Source organism: Pseudophryne corroboree, chromosome 8 (assembly GCF_028390025.1).
Source record: "Pseudophryne corroboree isolate aPseCor3 chromosome 8, aPseCor3.hap2, whole genome shotgun sequence".
NCBI classification, from domain to species: Eukaryota; Metazoa; Chordata; class Amphibia; order Anura; family Myobatrachidae; genus Pseudophryne; species Pseudophryne corroboree.
The window spans coordinates 235,675,892-235,693,785 of NC_086451.1; the positions used below are offsets into that span (position 1 = coordinate 235,675,892).

Below are 17,894 nucleotides of genomic sequence, written 5' to 3' on the forward strand. Positions count from 1 at the left end.
AGATTCTTCAAATCAGGCTTCCCAGTTTCAAAAGAGGCAAGTATAACCTTACAGGATGCCATTCAAAAACTGGTATAGACTCAGGTCATTGTTCCAGTTCCACCTCATCTACAAAACAAGGGATATTATTCCAACTTGTTTGTAGTACCGAAACTGGACGGTTCGGTAAGGCCGATTTTGATTGGAGTGTTCAAATTCAAGATGGAGTCTCTGAGAGCGGCATTCTCAGGTCTAGAGGGAGGGGGGGGGGGATTCCTAGTGTCCTGAATAACAAGGATGCGTACCTCCACATTCCTATCTGACCGCCTCACCAGACTTATCTACAGTTTGCACTGCAGGACTGTCACTACCAGTTCCAGGCCCTGCCTTTTGGTCTCTCCACGACACCAAGGGTGTTCACCAAAGTGATGGCAGAGATGATGTTTCTCCTTCGCAAGCAGGGAGTGAGATAAAGGCACTGTCCAGGGAGAGGTTGTTGAACAGCATTTGCCTCACAACCAAACTACTCCTGGATCACAGGTGGATTCTAAATCTTCCGAAATCTCACTTGGAGCCAACTCGGAAGCCCCCATTTCTGGGAATGATACTGGACACAGAGTCGCAGAATGTTTTTCTTTTGTTGGAAAAGGCATTGGTAATCCAGTCGATGGTTTGCGATGTACTGAAGCCAACCCGGATATCGGTGTATCTATGCATTCGCCTTCTGGGGAAAATGGTGCCTCTTCAGAGTCTTTTCAGTACGGAAGGCTTCATGCAAGACCCTCCCAGCTCGATCTGTTGGACAAATGGTCCGGATAGCATCTTCACATGCACTAGATCCTGTCGCCAAAGGCCAGGATCTCCCTTTTGTGGTGGCTACAGACTTCTCACCTAATCGAGGGCCGACGGTTCAGGATTCAGAATTTGATTCTGCTAGCCACGGACGCAAGCCTCAGAGTTTGGGGAGCAGTCACCCAGGGGGTGCAGTTTCAAGGAAGATGGTCAACTCCGGAAGTCGCTCTTCCAATCAACATTCTGAAACTCAGGGCACCAAAAATCACTTGGAATTAATTAATTGATTAATTAAGTGCAGTCTAGCAAGGAGAATGATTGACTCAATGAAGCTTGACCTTTTTTATAAAGAAAAATATTTTATAAAACAGTTAATGACACAGAACAAAGTATATGAGACAAACAGTACATATATATATATATATATATATATATATATATATATATATATATATATATATAGCAGTATAAAAACCAGAGGTTTTCACCTCTTGCAAGTGTAAACAGAAACACTGTATCTAACTTTTATAAACGTGCTGTTTAAACAGCATATAATGTATCTAAAATGCAGATCAGATATCTTAAGTGAAAGAGGCTCTTTACAGAGAGCAACAATTGATTCTGACACTGGCGTCCCAGTGTGGAATCATATAAAATGTCCACAGATGGCTCCACAATATGAAATTATTAGAAGCAAAGCAAACGGTACTAATTACCCCCGTGCTGATTCCTGAGATGTAATGCAGAGTCCTGTATGCATTTGCACGAGGAGAATGTAAAGATTTGTAGTTGCTGCCACAATGGTAATTAGAGGACAGACTTGCTGGAATACTTATTCTCCGTTGTAATAGCCGTCAGTTGACCATCAGATGATGACATATAGGGAGTTTCCCAGCAAGGGACGTGATCTGTATGGCTATCGGTAACAGCATGAAACGGCAAAGCCGCTGATGGCTGGCGCCGCACTGGTCTCACAGCGGAGATCCGTCTATATCCAGCTGATCGCAGCGGGATTATGATGTAGAAATGCCGTTAGCAACTGGACTCCCTTTAACCTCACTGCGGAGGTATGATTCGTGTAGGTCACTTGGCTTAGATGTGGACGGAACCGGAGTATCAGGACCGAGATGGTAGGAGCCCGTCTGTGGAGTAACAGATATCCACTGCACTGAACTCGTAGAAAGGGGCGTCAACGCGTTTTGTCTCCTAGCAACGGAGACTTCCTTCGTCTTCGTTCCTTCGTCTTGAGGAAGTCTCCGTTGCTAGGAGACGAAACGCGTTGACGCCCCTTTCTACGAGTTCAGTGCAGTGGATATCTGTTACTCCACAGACGGGCTCCTACCATCTCGGTCCTGATACTCCGGTTCCGTCCACATCTAAGCCAAGTGACCTACAGGAATCATACCTCCGCAGTGAGGTTAAAGGGAGTCCAGTTGCTAACGGCATTTCTACATCATAATCCCGCTGCGATCAGCTGGATATAGACGGATCTCCGCTGTGAGACCAGTGCGGCGCCAGCCATCAGCGGCTTTGCCGTTTCATGCTGTTACCGATAGCCATACGGATCACGTCCCTTGCTGGGAAACTCCCTATATGTCATCATCTGATGGTCAACTGACGGCTATTACAACGGAGAATAAGTATTCCAGCAAGTCTGTCCTCTAATTACCATTGTGGCAGCAATTACAAATCTTTACATTCTCCTCGTGCAAATGCATACAGGACTCTGCATTACATCTCAGGAATCAGCACGGGGGTAATTATTACCGTTTGCTTTGCTTCTAATAATTTCATATTGTGGAGCCATCTGTGGACATTTTATATGATTCCACACTGGGACGCCAGTGTCAGAATCAATTGTTGCTCTCTGTAAAGAGCCTCTTTCACTTAAGATATCTGATCTGCATTTTAGATACATTGTATGCTGTTTAAACAGCACGTTTATAAAAGTTAGATACAGTGTTTCTGTTTACACTTGCAAGAGGTGAAAACCTCCGGTTTTTATACTGCTTATATATATATATATATATATATATATGTACTGTTTGTCTCATATACTTTGTTCTGTGTCATTAACTGTTTTATAAAATATTTTTCTTTATAAAAAAAGGTCAAGCTTCATTGAGTCAATCATTCTCCTTGCTAGACTGCACTTAATTAATCAATTAATTAATTCCAAGTGATTTTTGGTGCGCAGAGCATTTCTTCCTTCTTTGCACTTCAATTAGTTGTTCAGCCTAACCAGCTGTTTTGCTCAGCAGCCCTAAAGGTCACGATTTTTACTGATCACCATCTGGTAAATTATTACCATACATTGCATTTCAGCGCCAGATATATATACAGTTTGAGATTTATCTCTAGCTGTATGTACATATAATTTTTCATTCTGGAACTCAGGGCTATATACAATGTCCTTCTGCATGCCTCATATCTTCAAGATCGGGCCATTCAGGTCCAGTCGGACAATGTGATGGCAGTGACGTACATAAACCGACAAGGCGGAACGAAAAACAGAGCAGCAATATCAGACGTGTCAAGAATTCGCCTCTGGGCAGAAAAAGGCGCTGCGGCGTCGGCGGTCTTCATTTTGGGAGTAGACAAATGGGAAGCAGCATGACCTGCACCCGGAGGAGTGGGGCCTTCACCCGCAAGTGTTCAGGTGCTTGACACGCTAATGGGGATATCCGCAAATCGACATTATAGCCACTCGTCTCAAGAAGCTCAGGCGGTATTGTTCCAGGTCGAGAGACGCAGTGACAGTGGACGCTCTGACGACTCCATGGGTCTATCAGATGGTGTACCGGTTTCCTCCACTTCCTCTGATCCCAAGAATTTTGAAAAGAATCAATAGGGAAAAGGTTCAGTCAATTCTCATCGCTCCGGACTGGCCAAGAAGGGCCTGGTACGCGGTTCTTCTGGAGATGCTCCTCGAAGATCTGTGGCCTCTACCTCTTCACGAGGATCTTCTGCAACAGGGCCTGTTCGTCTATCAAGACTTACCACGGCTATGTTTGACGGCATGGAAGTTGAACAGCTGATTCTAGACAGGAGAGGCATCCCTGACAAGGTCATCCCGACTATGATCCAAGCCAGGAAGGGCGTAACATCTAAACATTACCACCGTATTTGGAAGAAATACGTCTCTTGGTGTGAGAGCAGAAAATATTCTGCGGTGGAATTTCATCTGGGACGTTTCCAGCTTTTTCTGCAGTCGGGTGTGGATGTGGGCCTACGTCTGGGCTCCATAAAAGTCCAGATTTACGCATTGTCCGTTTTCTTTCAGAAACAATTGGCTTCTGTCCCTGAAGTCCAGACGTTTTTGGAAGGTATTCTGCACATCCAGCTTCCCTTTGTGTCTCCCACGGCACCTTGGGATCTCAATTTGGTACTGCAGTAACTCCAATCGGACTGGTTTGAACTGTTACAGGAGGTAGACGTAAAATATCTTATGTGGGAGACCGTCACACTGTTGGCCTTGGCTTCAGCATGACGTGTGTCGGAGATGGGGGCGTTGTCTTTAAGAGCCCCTATTTAATTTTCCATGAGGACAGAGCTGAACTCAGGACTCATCAGCAATTTCTTCCTAAAGTGGTGTCTGCGTTTCACATCAACCAACCTATTGTGGTTCCGGTTGTTAAGGACAGCTGCTACTTGAAAGTCTTTGGATGTTATGAGGGCTTTGAAGGTGTATGTGAAGAGGACAGCTCGTCACAGAAAATCGGACTCGCTGTTTGTTATTTACGATCCCAGTAGGATTGGGTGTCCAGCTTTAAAGCAGTCAATTGCGCGCTGGATCAGGCTCACTATCCAGCATGCTCATTCCACGGCAGGATTGTCGGTTCCTAAATCTGTACAGTCCCACTCTACTAGGTCGGGGGATTCTTCTTGGGCGGCTGCCTGCTGTGTCTCGGCTTTACAGCTCTGCCGAGCAGCTGCTTGGTCAGGTTCGAACACATTTGCAGAGTTCTACAAGTTCGATACTTTGGCCTCTGAGGACCTTCAGTTCAGTTCTGCAGGAACCTCAGCACTCTCCCACCTGGTTTTGGAGCTTTGGTACTTCCTCATTGTACTAAATGGATCCCCAGTATCCTCTAGGATGTAAGAGAAAATATAATTTTAATTACCTACCGGTAAATCCTTTTCTCGTAGTCCCGTAGACTAGAGGATACTGGGCGTCCGCCCGGTGCTTCGTTCTTCCTGCACTGTTACTTGGTAAGTATTGTTGGTTGGTTCAGCTGTTGCTGTACCTGTTTCAAGTTTGGTTAGCATGGCTATCCTCTGGTTTGTGTGTGCTGGTTCGGAATCTCACCACTATTCTTTCATATCCTTCTCTCAAAGTATGGTCGTCTCCTCGGGCACAGTTTCCTAGACTGTCTGGTAGGAGGGGCATAGAAAAAGGAGCCAGCCACCATTATTAAATACTTAGAGTGCCCAAAGCTCCTAGTAGTCCCGTCTATACCCCATGGTACTAAATGTATCCCCAGTATCCTCTACGGACTACGAGAAAAGGATTTACCGGTAGGTAATTAAAATCCTATTTTAAGTGGCTGTAAATCAGTAGGGGAAGCAACTGATTAGGAACAGGGTATAAAGTAGATATGACCTTACAATGGGCAATCTTGACAAGTACTTGTGTAATGGAAACAAAGGGTGAGAATTCGCTGACTTGGGCACTCAAAGCATGTTTCAGGTGAAGATTGCTTTAAAAAGCTAAATTCGGACTATCGTGTTCCAATACCAATAGGCCAAAGAAAGTAATGCTGTTTTAGATCAAGTCCAAGATTGAAGAAAGTAATATGCGTTTCTGCATATTATTAACCACAACAGGCAGCAGCCAAAAAGTGGGACTTTTTTCCCCTCATAATTAGTGGTACTGGACTGTGTATATACTCAGATTAGACTTAATTATTTCACTCTAGCTGCCATTTGTACAATTTTATTACTACAGGCAGTGAATAAAAGGTCTGTTTACTAAGCCTTGGACGGAGATTAGGTGCCATCCAACCAGCTCCTAACTGACATATTTCAAACACAGCCTGTGACATGACAATAAGGAGCTGATTGGCTGTTACTTTATCTCCATCCAAGGCTTAGTAAATAGATCCCTATGGCTTTGATACAGGCTTTCTGTGAAATACAGCATTGTGGGGTGATTCAGATAAAGTGCATGACTGCTGCTTACTTGGTAGCAGCAGTGATGCTCAGATATGGTAATGCTGCAGGAGGCATCTGGTATAAGTAGACGCCTACTACACGCATGTGTTATCCTCTGCTGCAACTGAGGACACAGCATCAGCTCACCTCCAATACCATCAGCTGGCTGAGTAACCCTGAGGTTACTCAGACTGGCCACCATAGCTCCGTCACTGAGGCCAGCAAATCTCCATCAGAAAATGGAGACTCCGGCATCTGCACTCCCGCAATTAGGAGGAGGCACACCTTAATTTGGGAAATGTATACCTTAGCTGCCCACACCCAAGCGGCTGCAGACTCGGTCACCTGACCTCTACATCCGTACTATGTCTGATGCCTAACCTGTATGATGCATGCACAAAGTACCAAACATCGGTATTTTGCGCTTTTACCTGTAATGCGACTGAACTTGAATCAGACCTGGTGTGCTGAATTTATTCTTTTTTGATTAAACGGTTTTGTTCTTGGAAAAGGGAGACTGTACAGTTCACCGTCCTTTACACAAGCAAATTTTTTATCTTTGGCTTAGTTACGTTAGTCTTTACAGAATGCACTGTTTGTTGTTACATTTATTGCCCAGTGTGTGAAAGGTAGAGATTTAGTGTTTTATTTGGAGATGTATGCCCAGTAGGTGTCAGTCACCAGAAGATCTAACAGATGGTGTTAGCAAATCGTATATATTTTGACTTTCAACAACTTTTATGGAAGTTGGAAATGTGATGTGAGTCCTGGTTGATGTGCGAGTCTACTATAAAGTGAATATAGATAATTAAAAGGCGAGAGATTAAAAGTGTTCCTTTTCTCATTGTAGGGAAATGAATCGGAGGCAAACATTTGAGCAAGCTCACAAGATGTTTGATAAAGCCACCAAGCTGGAGCAGGAGTTTGGAGAATTTTTCACAGGTAAATTGATCGTTGCTAAATGTATGTGCTTCTGTGACACTCCTCATTATAGTGCAATTGTTAGAACAATTGCAAGTGGTTTCCAGACTTTAATTCCATAAGGTATTCTTCAATTCATAACGTTTATTCTCTGAGGTCTCATTATCAGGATACCCCATGTAGAGGTCTAGTAATAAACACTCCTACAAGTGCCACAGCTGTTTACTTATATCATGTAAAATACTTTTGGTTTTGCATTTAATATTGTTTCTCTAATGTCCTAGTGGATGCTGGGGACTCCGTAAGGACCATGGGGAATAGACGGACTCCGCAGGAGACTGGGCACTCTAAGAAAGAATTAGTACTAATGGTGTGCACTGGCTCCTCCAGACCTCAGTTAGAATCTGTGCCCGGCCAGAGCTGGGTGCTCCTAGTGGGCTCTCCTGAGCTTGCTGATAAGAAAGTATTTGTTAGGTTTTTTTATTTTCAGAGAGCTTCTGCTGGCAACAGACTCTCTGCTACGTGGGACTGAGGGGAGAGAAGCAAACCTACTAACTGCGGCTAGGTTGCGCTTCTTAGGCTACTGGACACCATTAGCTCCAGAGGGTTCGAACACAGGATCTTAACCTTGGTCGTCCATTCCCGGAGCCGCGCCGCCGTCCCCCTCGCAAAGCCAGAAGACAGAAGCCGGCAGAAGCAAGAAGACATCAAAATCGGCGGCAGAAGACTCCTGTCTTCACATGAGGTAGCGCACAGCACTCCAGCTGTGCGCCATTGCTCCCACACACTCCGGTCACTGTAGGGTGCAGGGCGCAGGGGGGGGCGCCCTGGGCAGCAATTATGATACCTCTTGGCAAAAGTCACATATATACAGCTGGGCACTGTATATATGTATGAGCCCCAGCCATTATTTTTACACAGAAAGCGGGACAGAAGCCCGCCGCTGAGGGGGTGGGGCTTCTTCCTCAGCACTCACCAGCGCCATTTTCTCTCCACTGCTCCGCTGAGAGGAAGCTCCCCAGGCTCTCCCCTGCAGTCTCCAGGTAGAAAGAGGGTAAAAAGAGAGGGGGGGCACATAAATTTAGGTGCATAAATCAGTTATACAGCAGCTACTGGGTAAACACTAAGTTACTGTGTAATCCCTGGGTTATATAGCGCTGGGGTGTGTGCTGGCATACTCTCTCTCTGTCTCCCCAAAAGGCCTTGTGGGGGTCCTGTCCTCAATTAGAGCATCGCTGTGTGTGTGTGTGCGGTGTGTCGGTACGATTGTGTCGACATGTTTGACGAGGAAGGCTACGTGGAGGCAGAACAGGTGCAGATGAATGTGGTGTCTCCGCCGACGGCGCCGACACCTGATTGGATGGATATGTGGAAGGTGTTAAATGATAATGTAAACTCCTTGCATAAAGGGTTGGATAAAGCTGAAGCCTTGGGACAGTCAGGGTCTCAACCCATGCCTGATCCTACAGCTCAGAGGCCGGCAGGGTCTCAAAAGCGCCCACTATCCCAAATTGTTGACACAGATATCGACACGGATTCTGACTCCAGTGTCGATGGCGATGAGGCAAAATTGCAGCCTAAAATGGCTAAAGCCATCCGCTACATGATTATAGCAATGAAGGATGTGTTGCATATATCAGAGGAAAACCCTGTCCCTGACAAGAGGGTTTATATGTTTGGGGAGAAAAAGCAAGAGGTGACTTTTCCCCCTTCACATGAATTAAATGAATTATGTGAAAAAGCGTGGGATTCTCCTGATAGGAAAGTGCTGATTTTCAAAAGATTACTTATGGCGTATCCTTTCCCGCCAACGGACAGGATACGCTGGGAATCCTCCCCTAGGGTAGACAAAGCGTTGACGCGCTTATCCAAGCAGGTGGCCCTGCTGTCACAGGATACGGCCGCCCTAAAGGATCCTGTGGATAGGAAGCAGGAAGGTATCCTAAAGTCTGTTTATGCACATTCAGGTACTCTACTGAGGCCAGCAATTGCTTCGGCCTGGATGTGTAGTGCTGTAGCAGCATGGACAGATACTCTATCTGAGGAAATAGATACCCTGGACAGGTCCTGTGGACTCGGCAATGGACAGGTGATGCCGACTCTAAAAAACACATGGAGGTTTTACCTTATAACGGTGAGGAATTGTTTGGGGACGGTCTCTCGGACCTAGTTTCCACAGCTACGGCTGGGAAGTCAAATTTTTTGCCATATATTCCCTCACAGCCTAAGAAAGCACTGTATTACCAAATGCAGTCCTTTCGTTCACAAAAAAGCAAGAAATTCAGAGGTACATCCTTTCTTGCCAGAGGCAGGGGTAGAGGAAAGAAGCTGCACCATACAGCTAGTTCCCAGGAACAGAAGTCCTCCCTGGCTTCCACTAAATCCACCGCATGACGCTGGGGCTCCACAGGTGGAGCCGGGAGCGGTGGGGGCGCGTCTCCGAAATTTCAGCCACCAGTGGGTTCGTTCACAGGTGGATCCCTGGGCTATACAGATTGTGTCTCAGGGATACAAGCTGGAATTCGAAGTGATGCCCCCTCACCGTTACCTAAAATCGGCCCGGCCAGCTTCCCCCAGGGAAAGAGAGGTAGTGTTAGCGGCAATTCACAAGTTATATCTCCAGCAGGTGGTGGTAAAGGTTCCCCTCCTTCAACAGGGAAGGGGTTACTATTCCACAATGTTTGTGGTACCGAAACCGGACGGTTCGGTCAGACCCATTTTGAATTTAAAATCCCTGAACATTTATCTGAAGAAATTCAAGTTCAAAATGGAATCGCTCAGAGCGGTCATTGCAAGCCTGGAAGAGGGGGATTTTATGGTGTCTCTGGACATCAAGGATGCTTACTTGCATGTCCCCATTTATCCACCTCATCAGGAGTACCTCAGGTTTGTGGTACAGGACTGTCATTACCAATTCCAGACGTTGCCGTTTGGCCTGTCCACGGCACCGAGAATATTTACCAAGGTAATGGCGGAAATGATGGTGCTCCTTCGAAAGCAAGGAGTTACAATTATCCCATACTTGGATGATCTCCTCATAAAGGCGAGGTACAGGGAGCAGTTGCTGATCAGCGTAGCACACTCTCAGGACGTGTTGCAACAGCACGGCTGGACTCTGAATATTCCAAAGTCGCAGCTGATTCCTACGACGCGTCTGCCCTTCCTGGGCATGATTCTGGACACAGACCAGAAGAAGGTGTTTCTCCCGGCGGAGAAGGCTCAGGAGCTCGTGACTCTGGTCAGAGACCTCCTAAAACAAAAACAGGTGTCGGTGCATCACTGCACGCGAGTCCTGGGAAAGATGGTGGCGTCATACGAAGCCATTCCCTTCGGCAGGTTCCATGCGAGGATCTTTCAGTGGGATCTGTTGGACAAGTGGTCCGGATCGCATCTTCAGATGCATTGGCGGATCACCCTATCCCCCAGGGCCAGGGTGTCTCTTCTGTGGTGGCTGCAGAGTGCTCACCTTCTCGAGGGCCGCAGGTTCGGCATACAGGACTTGGTCCTGGTGACCACGGATGCAAGCCTCCGAGGATGGGGGGCAGTCACTCAGGGAAGAAACTTCCAAGGGCTGTGGTCAAGTCAGGAGTCTTGTCTGCACATCAATATCCTGGAACTAAGGGCCATATACAACGCCCTGAGTCAAGCGGAGCCTCTGCTTCGAAACCAACCGGTGCTGATTCAGTCAGACAACATCACCGCAGTGGCCCATGTAAACTGCCAGGGCGGCACAAGAAGCAGGGTGGCAATGGCGGAAGCCACCAGGATTCTTCGTTGGGCGGAGAATCACGTGCAAGCACTGTCAGCAGTGTTCATTCCGGGAGTGGACAACTGGGAAGCAGACTTCCTCAGCAGGCACGACCTCCACCCGGGAGAGTGGGGACTTCATCAAGAAGTCTTCACGCAGATTGCAAATCGATGGGAACTGCCACAGGTGGACATGATGGCGTCCAGCCTCAACAAAAAGCTAAAAAGGTATTACACCAGGTCAAGGGACCCTCAGGCGATAGCGGTGGACGCACTAGTAACACCGTGGGTGTTCCAGTCGGTCTATGTGTTTCCTTTTCTTCCTCTCATACCCAAAGTGCTGAGAATCGTGCGGAAAAGAGGAGTGAGAACAATACTCATTGTTCCGGATTGGCCAAGAAGGACTTGGTACCCGGAACTGCAAGAAATGCTAACAGAGGACCCATAGCCTCTGCCTCTCAGACAGGACCTGTTGCAACAGGGACCCTGTCTGTTCCAAGACTTACCGCGGCTGTGTTTGACGGCATGGCGGTTGAACGCCAGATCCTAGCGGAATAAAAAGGCATTCCGGATGAAGTTATTCCTACGCTAATAAAGGCTAGGAAGGACGTGACAGCAAAGCACTATCACCGTATATGGCGAAAATATGTTGCTTGGTGTGAGGCCAGGAAGGCCCCTACAGAGGAATTCCAGCTGGGCCGGTTCCTGCACTTCCTACAGTCAGGAGTGAATTTGGGCCTAAAATTGGGTTCCATTAAGGTCCAGATTTCAGCCCTATCCATTTTCTTTCAAAAAGAACTGGCTTCTCTTCCTGAGGTTCAGACGTTTGTTAAGGGAGTGCTACATATTCAGCCCCCTTTTGTGCCACCAGTGGCACCTTGGGATCTCAACGTGGTGTTGGGTTTCCTGAAATCCCACTGGTTTGAGCCACTTAAGACCGTGCAGCTAAAGTATCTCACGTGGAAAGTCGTCATGCTATTGGCCTTAGCTTCGGCTAGGCGTGTGTCAGAATTGGCGGCTTTGTCATGTAAAAGCCCCTATCTGGTTTTCCATATGGACAGGGCAGAATTACGGACTCGTCCGCAGTTTCTGCCGAAGGTGGTGTCATCCTTTCATTTGAACCAACCTATTGTGGTGCCTGCGGCTACTCGTGACTTGGAGGATTCCAAGTTGCTTGATGTAGTCAGGGCTTTGAAGATTTATGTAGCTAGAACGGCTGGAGTCAGAAAAACTGACTCGCTGTTGATCCTGTATGCATCCAACAAGCTGGGTGCTCCTTCTTCAAAGCAGACAATGGCTCGCTGGATCTGTAACACGATCCAGCAGGCTCATTCTGCGGCTGGCTTGCCGCATCCAAAATCAGTAAAAGCCCATTCCACAAGGAAAGTGGGCTCTTCTTGGGCGGCTGCCCGAGGGGTCTCGGCATTACAGCTTTGCCGAGCTGCTACTTGGTCGGGTTCAAACACCTTTGCAAAATTCTACAAGTTTGATACCCTGGCTGAGGAGGACCTTGTGTTTGCCCATTCGGTGCTGCAGAGTCATCCGCACTCTCCCGCCCGTTTGGGAGCTTTGGTATAATCCCCATGGTCCTTACGGAGTCCCCAGCATCCACTAGGACGTTAGAGAAAATAAGATTTTACTCACCGGTAAATCTATTTCTCGTAGTCCGTAGTGGATGCTGGGCGCCCGTCCCAAGTGCGGACTTTCTGCAATACGTGTATATAGTTATTGCTTAATAAAGGGTTATGTTATGTTGGCATCCGTTGAGTGATGCTCGTTTGTTGTTCATACTGTTAACTGGATGTGTTATCACGAGTTGTACGGTGTGATTGGTGTGGCTGGTATGAGTCTTACCCGGGATTCCAAAATCCTTTCCTTGTAATGTCAGCACTTCCGGGCACAGTTTCCTTAACTGAGGTCTGGAGGAGGGGCATAGAGGGAGGAGCCAGTGCACACCATTAGTACTAATTCTTTCTTAGAGTGCCCAGTCTCCTGCGGAGGCCGTCTATTCCCCATGGTCCTTACGGAGTCCCCAGCATCCACTACGGACTACGAGAAATAGATTTACCGTTGAGTAAAATCTTATTTTTTTTTCTCTTACATCCTAGTGGATACTGGGGTCTTGTACTTTAGTACCATGGGGTATAGATCGGGTCCACTGGAGCCTGGCACTTTTAAACTTTTGGTGTGTGTATATGTGTACTGGCTCCTCCCATCTATGCCCCTCCTACCAGACTCAGGTTAGAAAAATGTGCCTGAGGAGCCGGGTGCACTTCTCTCGAGCTCCAGAGATTTGTCTTTAATTTTAATTATAATTTAGTTTATTATTTTCAGGTAGCTCTGCTTGGCAGACAGACTACCTGCTTTGTGGGACTTAGAGGGGGGACCGAACCAACCTCCTGAGGGTTAATGGTTCGTAATCCCAGCTGTCAGATCACTGAGCTCCTGAGGTGCTGATCATTCATCGTCAGTGTGTGTGCCCACGCCAGCAGCTAGCCGCCATCCTCTAACAGATGCTGAAGACCTAGAGTGTTACACCGGGGCCCCGGTTAGTAGGTCCCCGGTGCAGTTTGGTAGCATGTCACGGGCTCGGAGCTGCGGTGCCCGCCGCGGACAAACTGGCTCAGTGCTGTTGCCCCACAGTGCTCACCGTCTTTAAGACTTTATATGGGCTGTTTAATGCATTTCACATGTGTTTTACCACTGTGGCCAGTATAATCTTTGTGAGGACCGCGCGCCATTGCAAGGGGCGGGGCTTCCTGGAGCGGGACAGCGACGGGAAGACGCCATTTTCTGCGCTGCAGATCATCAAGGCTGCATGCATGCTGCTTCTCCAGGACCCACGCAGTTACAGACTGTTGAAACTGGTACCAGGGGGTCATAGACAGGGGGGAGCACGTCAGGTGTAGCGCTGCTGCACTTATATCACATACACTTATTTCCACACATTGTACTGCTGTGTGCTGGGTCCACTCCTCAGTGTCACCCCATGGGCTCTCTAGGGTCTGTGTGGGGTGTTGGTCAAGGAGCTGCGCTGTAGTTCTCCCGCATAATGTCTGTGGACATGGTTATGTGTGCTGCTTGTAATTTTACCCCGTCTCCAGCGGGGTCACTCATGTGTGAGCAATGTTCTTTATCTCCTCAGGGGCCCAGCTCATGAGCACCTGACTGGTTAGATAGCTTTAAGAGCGTGATTCAAAATGTAAATTCTGAATTAGCTGCAGCTAAAGAGAGAGACGGGTGTTAAAACACTCCTTTGATTGTGTGGCTAAATCAGCAGATTCTAAGAAGGCTTCTCAGCCTCCTCTAGTGGCTTCACATAAATGCTCACTGCCACGGTTTTTCTAATCTGATTCTGATCAGCCAGATGTGGATAATGATAGCTCCCTGTCCCCTGCGGTGGAGGCTCACAAAATTGCTGTAAGAGAGGTCCTCCACATACCGTATCAGGAGGCGGAGCCAGATGAGGAGTTATACTTTTAATGTTAGACCCAAGAGTTCAGCTACCTTTCCGGTGTCTAAAGAGTTAAACTCCCTGGCCAGGGAGGCTTGGTGAAACCCTGATAAAAAATTTCAAATTCCTCAGAGGTTTTTATCTACCTTTCCCCTTCCAGCTGAGGATAGGAAGGTCTGGGAAAAAACCCCGTTGGTCAATACATCTGTATCCAGACTGTTTAAGAAATTGGTACTGACTGTTCCTGGGGCTATATCCCTGAATGATCCAGTTGACCGTAAAATTGAGACAACGCTCAAGGCAAATTATACGGCAGCAGGCGCGCACAGCACTCCACAATAGTTTGCGGGTGGAGTTTACCAGGGCTGTGGTAAAGTGGTCTGATAATGTTATTGATGGTTTAGTCTCTCTACCCCGGGATGAGGTCGTATCTCTGCTGCAACATATACAGGATGCTGCAAATTTTATGAGCGAGGCTATTAAGGAGTTGTGTAAGATAAATGCCCGCACTACTGCGATGGCTGTCTCAGCACGCAGAGCTCTGTGGTTACGTCAGTGGGCAGCGGACGCTGATTCCAAAAAGGGTGTAGAAAATATTCCCTTTAAAGGTGATGCCTTGTTTGGGGACAAATTAAATAGGTAGACTTGCTTGGAAGAACCACTTGTCTGCCACCTGCTAGCCATTCTTACTACGGACCCTCCTTGCAGTCCTTTCGTGTGGCAAGGTTCAGAGGCCAGGGCTGAGGGGTCTCCACTGCTTCCAGAGGATCTTGTGGTAAGTCCCGTAAACATGCACCTGCTGTCTCCCTGAACCAGACCACCAGATCCCCTGCCGCTAAGCCTTCCGCGTGATGGTTGGCCCCAGCGACAAGGAGACTTTCAGGTAGGTGCTCGCCTGCAACACTTTGCCCACGTGTGGGTGGAGTCCTGCCCGGATCCTTGGGTGAGGGACCTCATTTCCAACTGACACTGGCTGGAATTTCAAGCACTCCCTCCTCACAGGTATTTCAAGTCGGGTTTACCAGCTTTACCCGCAGCAAAAGTTACCTAGCAAGCGGCTATTCAAATACTTTTGAAAACAGGGGTGGTAGTTCCTGTACCTCCTCCGTTACACAACCGGGGTTTTTACTCCAGTCTTTTTGTCGTTCCCAAATCAGACGGTTCGGTGCACCCCATCTTGAACCTGTAGTCTCTAAACTCGTATCTGAGGGTGTTCAAATTCAAGATGGAGTCCCTGCGGGTGGTGGTGTCCGTTCTGGAAGAGGGCGAGTTCCTGGTGTCTCTGGATGTCAAGAATGCTTACCTATGCATTCCCATGTGGCCCCCTCATCAGGCTTACCTCGGGTTCGGCATCTTGGACGACCATTTCCAGTTTCAGGCCTTTCCCTTTGGATTATCCACAGCTCCGAGGGTCTTCACCAAGGTCATGGCGGAGATGATGCTGCAGCTGTGCAGGATGGGTGTGAACATAGTCCCTTTTCTCTAACGTCCTAGAGGATGCTGGGGACTCCGTAAGGACCATGGGGATAGACGGGCTCCGCAGGAGACATGGGCACTTTAAGAAAGACTTTGACTCTGGGTGTGCACTGGCTCCTCCCTCTATGCCCCTCCTCCAGACCTCGGTTTGATACTGTGCCCAGTGGAGACTGGGTGCATTTCAGGAGCTCTCCTGAGTTTCCTGTGAAGAAAGCATTTTAGTTAGGTTTTTATGTTCAGGGAGCCTGCTGGCAACAGACTCCCTGCATCGAGGGACTGAGGAGAGAGAAACAGACCCACTTCTCTGAGTTTCAGGGCTCTGTTTCTTAGGCTACTGGACACCATTAGCTCCAGAGGGATCGGTACGCAGGTCTCACCCTAGCCGTCCGTCCCAGAGCCGCGCCGCCGTCCTCGCAGAGCTGGGCACTGTACATGTATATAAAGAGCCCCCGCCATGTTATTGAGAAATTTGAGCGGGACAGAAGCCCGCCGCCGAGGGGGCGGGGCTTCTCCCTCAGCACTCACCAGTGCCATTTTTCTCCACAGCACAGCTGAGAGGAAGCTCCCCGGACTCTCCCCTGCTTAACACACGGGGAAAGAAGGGTTTTAAAGTAGAGAGGGGGCACATAATTGGCGCATATACATAACAAAAGCGCTACTGGGTAAACATACTGTGTTTTTTCCTGGGTCATATGGTGCTGGGGTGTGTGCTGGCATACTCTCTCTCTGTCTCTCCAAAGGGCCTGGTGGGGAACCTGTCTTCAGAAAAGAGCTTCCCTGTGTGTGTGTGTGGTGTGTCGGTACGCGTGTGTCGACATGTCTGAGATTGAAGGCTCACCTGAGGAGGAGGGGGAGTGTATGAATGTTAGGTCTCCGTCGGCAGTGCCGACACCTGACTGGATGGATATGTGGAATGTTTTAAGTGCTAATGTTAATTTCTCTAAAGTCCTAGAGGATGCTGGGACTCCGTAAGGACCATGGGGATAGACGGGCTCCGCAGGAGACATGGGCACTTTAAGAAAGACTTTGACTCTGGGTGTGCACTGGCTCCTCCCTCTATGCCCCTCCTCCAGACCTCAGTTTGATACTGTGCCCAGTGGAGCTGGGTGCATTTCAGGAGCTCTCCTGAGTTTCCTGTAAGAAAGCATTTTTGTTAGGTTTTTTATTTTCAGGGAGCCTCCTGGCAACAGACTCCCTGCATCGAGGGACTTAGGAGAGAGAAACAGACCCACTTCTCTGAGTTTCAGGGCTCTGTTTCTTAGGCTACTGGACACCATTAGCTCCAGAGGGAGTCAGAACACAGGTCTCACCCTGGAGTTCGTCCCGGAGCCGCGCCGCCGCCGTCCTCACAGAGCCGGAAGATAGAAGCCGGGTGAGTATGAGAGGAAAAGATCTTCAGAGGCGGCAGAAGACTTCATTGATCTTCACTGAGGTAACGCACAGCACTGTGCGCCATTGCTCTCATACACCTCACAAACGGCAGTCACTGTAAGGGCGCAGGGGGGGGGGGGGGGGGCGCGCCCTGGGCAACAATATAAACCTATTATTTGGCTAAAGAGAGCATATATACAGCTGGACACTGTATATATGCATGAGCCCCCGCCAATTTTACACTTTTAGCGGGACTGAAGCCCGCCGCCGAGGGGGCGGGGCTTCTCCCTCAGCACTCACCAGCGCCATGTTTTTCTCCACAGCGCCGCTGAGAGGAAGCTCCCCGGACTCTCCCCTGCTTATACCACGGTAGAAGAGAGGGTTTTAAAGAAGAGGGGGGGCACATAATTCGGCGCAGATAATAATAACAGCGCTACGGGGTAAACATTAAATTGCTGTGTTTTTCCTGGGTCATATTGCGCTGGGGTGTGTGCTGGCATACTCTCTCTCTGTCTCTCCAAAGGGCCTTGTGGGGGAACTGTCTTCAGTAGAGCATTCCCTGAGTGTGTGGTGTGTCGGTACGTGTGTGTCGACATGTCTGAGGTAAAAGGCTCTTCTAAGGAGGAGATGGAGCAAATGTGTGTGTGTGGTGTCTCCGTCGACAACGCCGACACCTGACTGGATATGTGGAATTAAGTGCTGAGGTAAATTTATTGCGCAAAAGATTAGAGAACAGACAGGGAATCTACCCATGTCTGTCCCTATGTCACAGAGACCTTCAGAGTCTCACAACACTCACTATCCAAAATAATAGACACTGATATCGACACGGAGTCTGACTCCAGTGTCGACTACGATAATGCAAAGTACAGCCAAAACTGGCAGAAAAGTATTCAATATATGATTATTGTAATAAAAGATGTTTTGCATATCACTGATGACTCATCTGTCCCTGACACGAGGGTACCCATGTTTAAGGGGAAGAAAGCTGAGGTAAATT

The 17,894-nt window shown here is 48.2% G+C and overlaps 1 protein-coding gene across 12 annotated transcripts in view; it reads left to right on the top strand.

Annotated features, from left to right (window-relative positions):
• Positions 1-17,894, top strand: part of DLG3 (discs large MAGUK scaffold protein 3) — a 699,019-nt gene that overhangs the window by 670,177 nt on the left and 10,948 nt on the right. For 11 of the 12 annotated variants that reach the window (XR_010183050.1, XM_063937111.1, XM_063937110.1 and 8 more), the window contains one exon: positions 6,776-6,867. Coding sequence is in view for 11 of the 12 variants with exons in the window: in XM_063937111.1 (XP_063793181.1) it covers positions 6,776-6,867 (92 nt within the window). In the remaining variant the exon portion in view is untranslated. Of the gene's footprint in view, positions 1-6,775; positions 6,868-17,894 lie in introns of those variants that run through there. The other variant, XM_063937118.1, reaches the window with a different exon arrangement.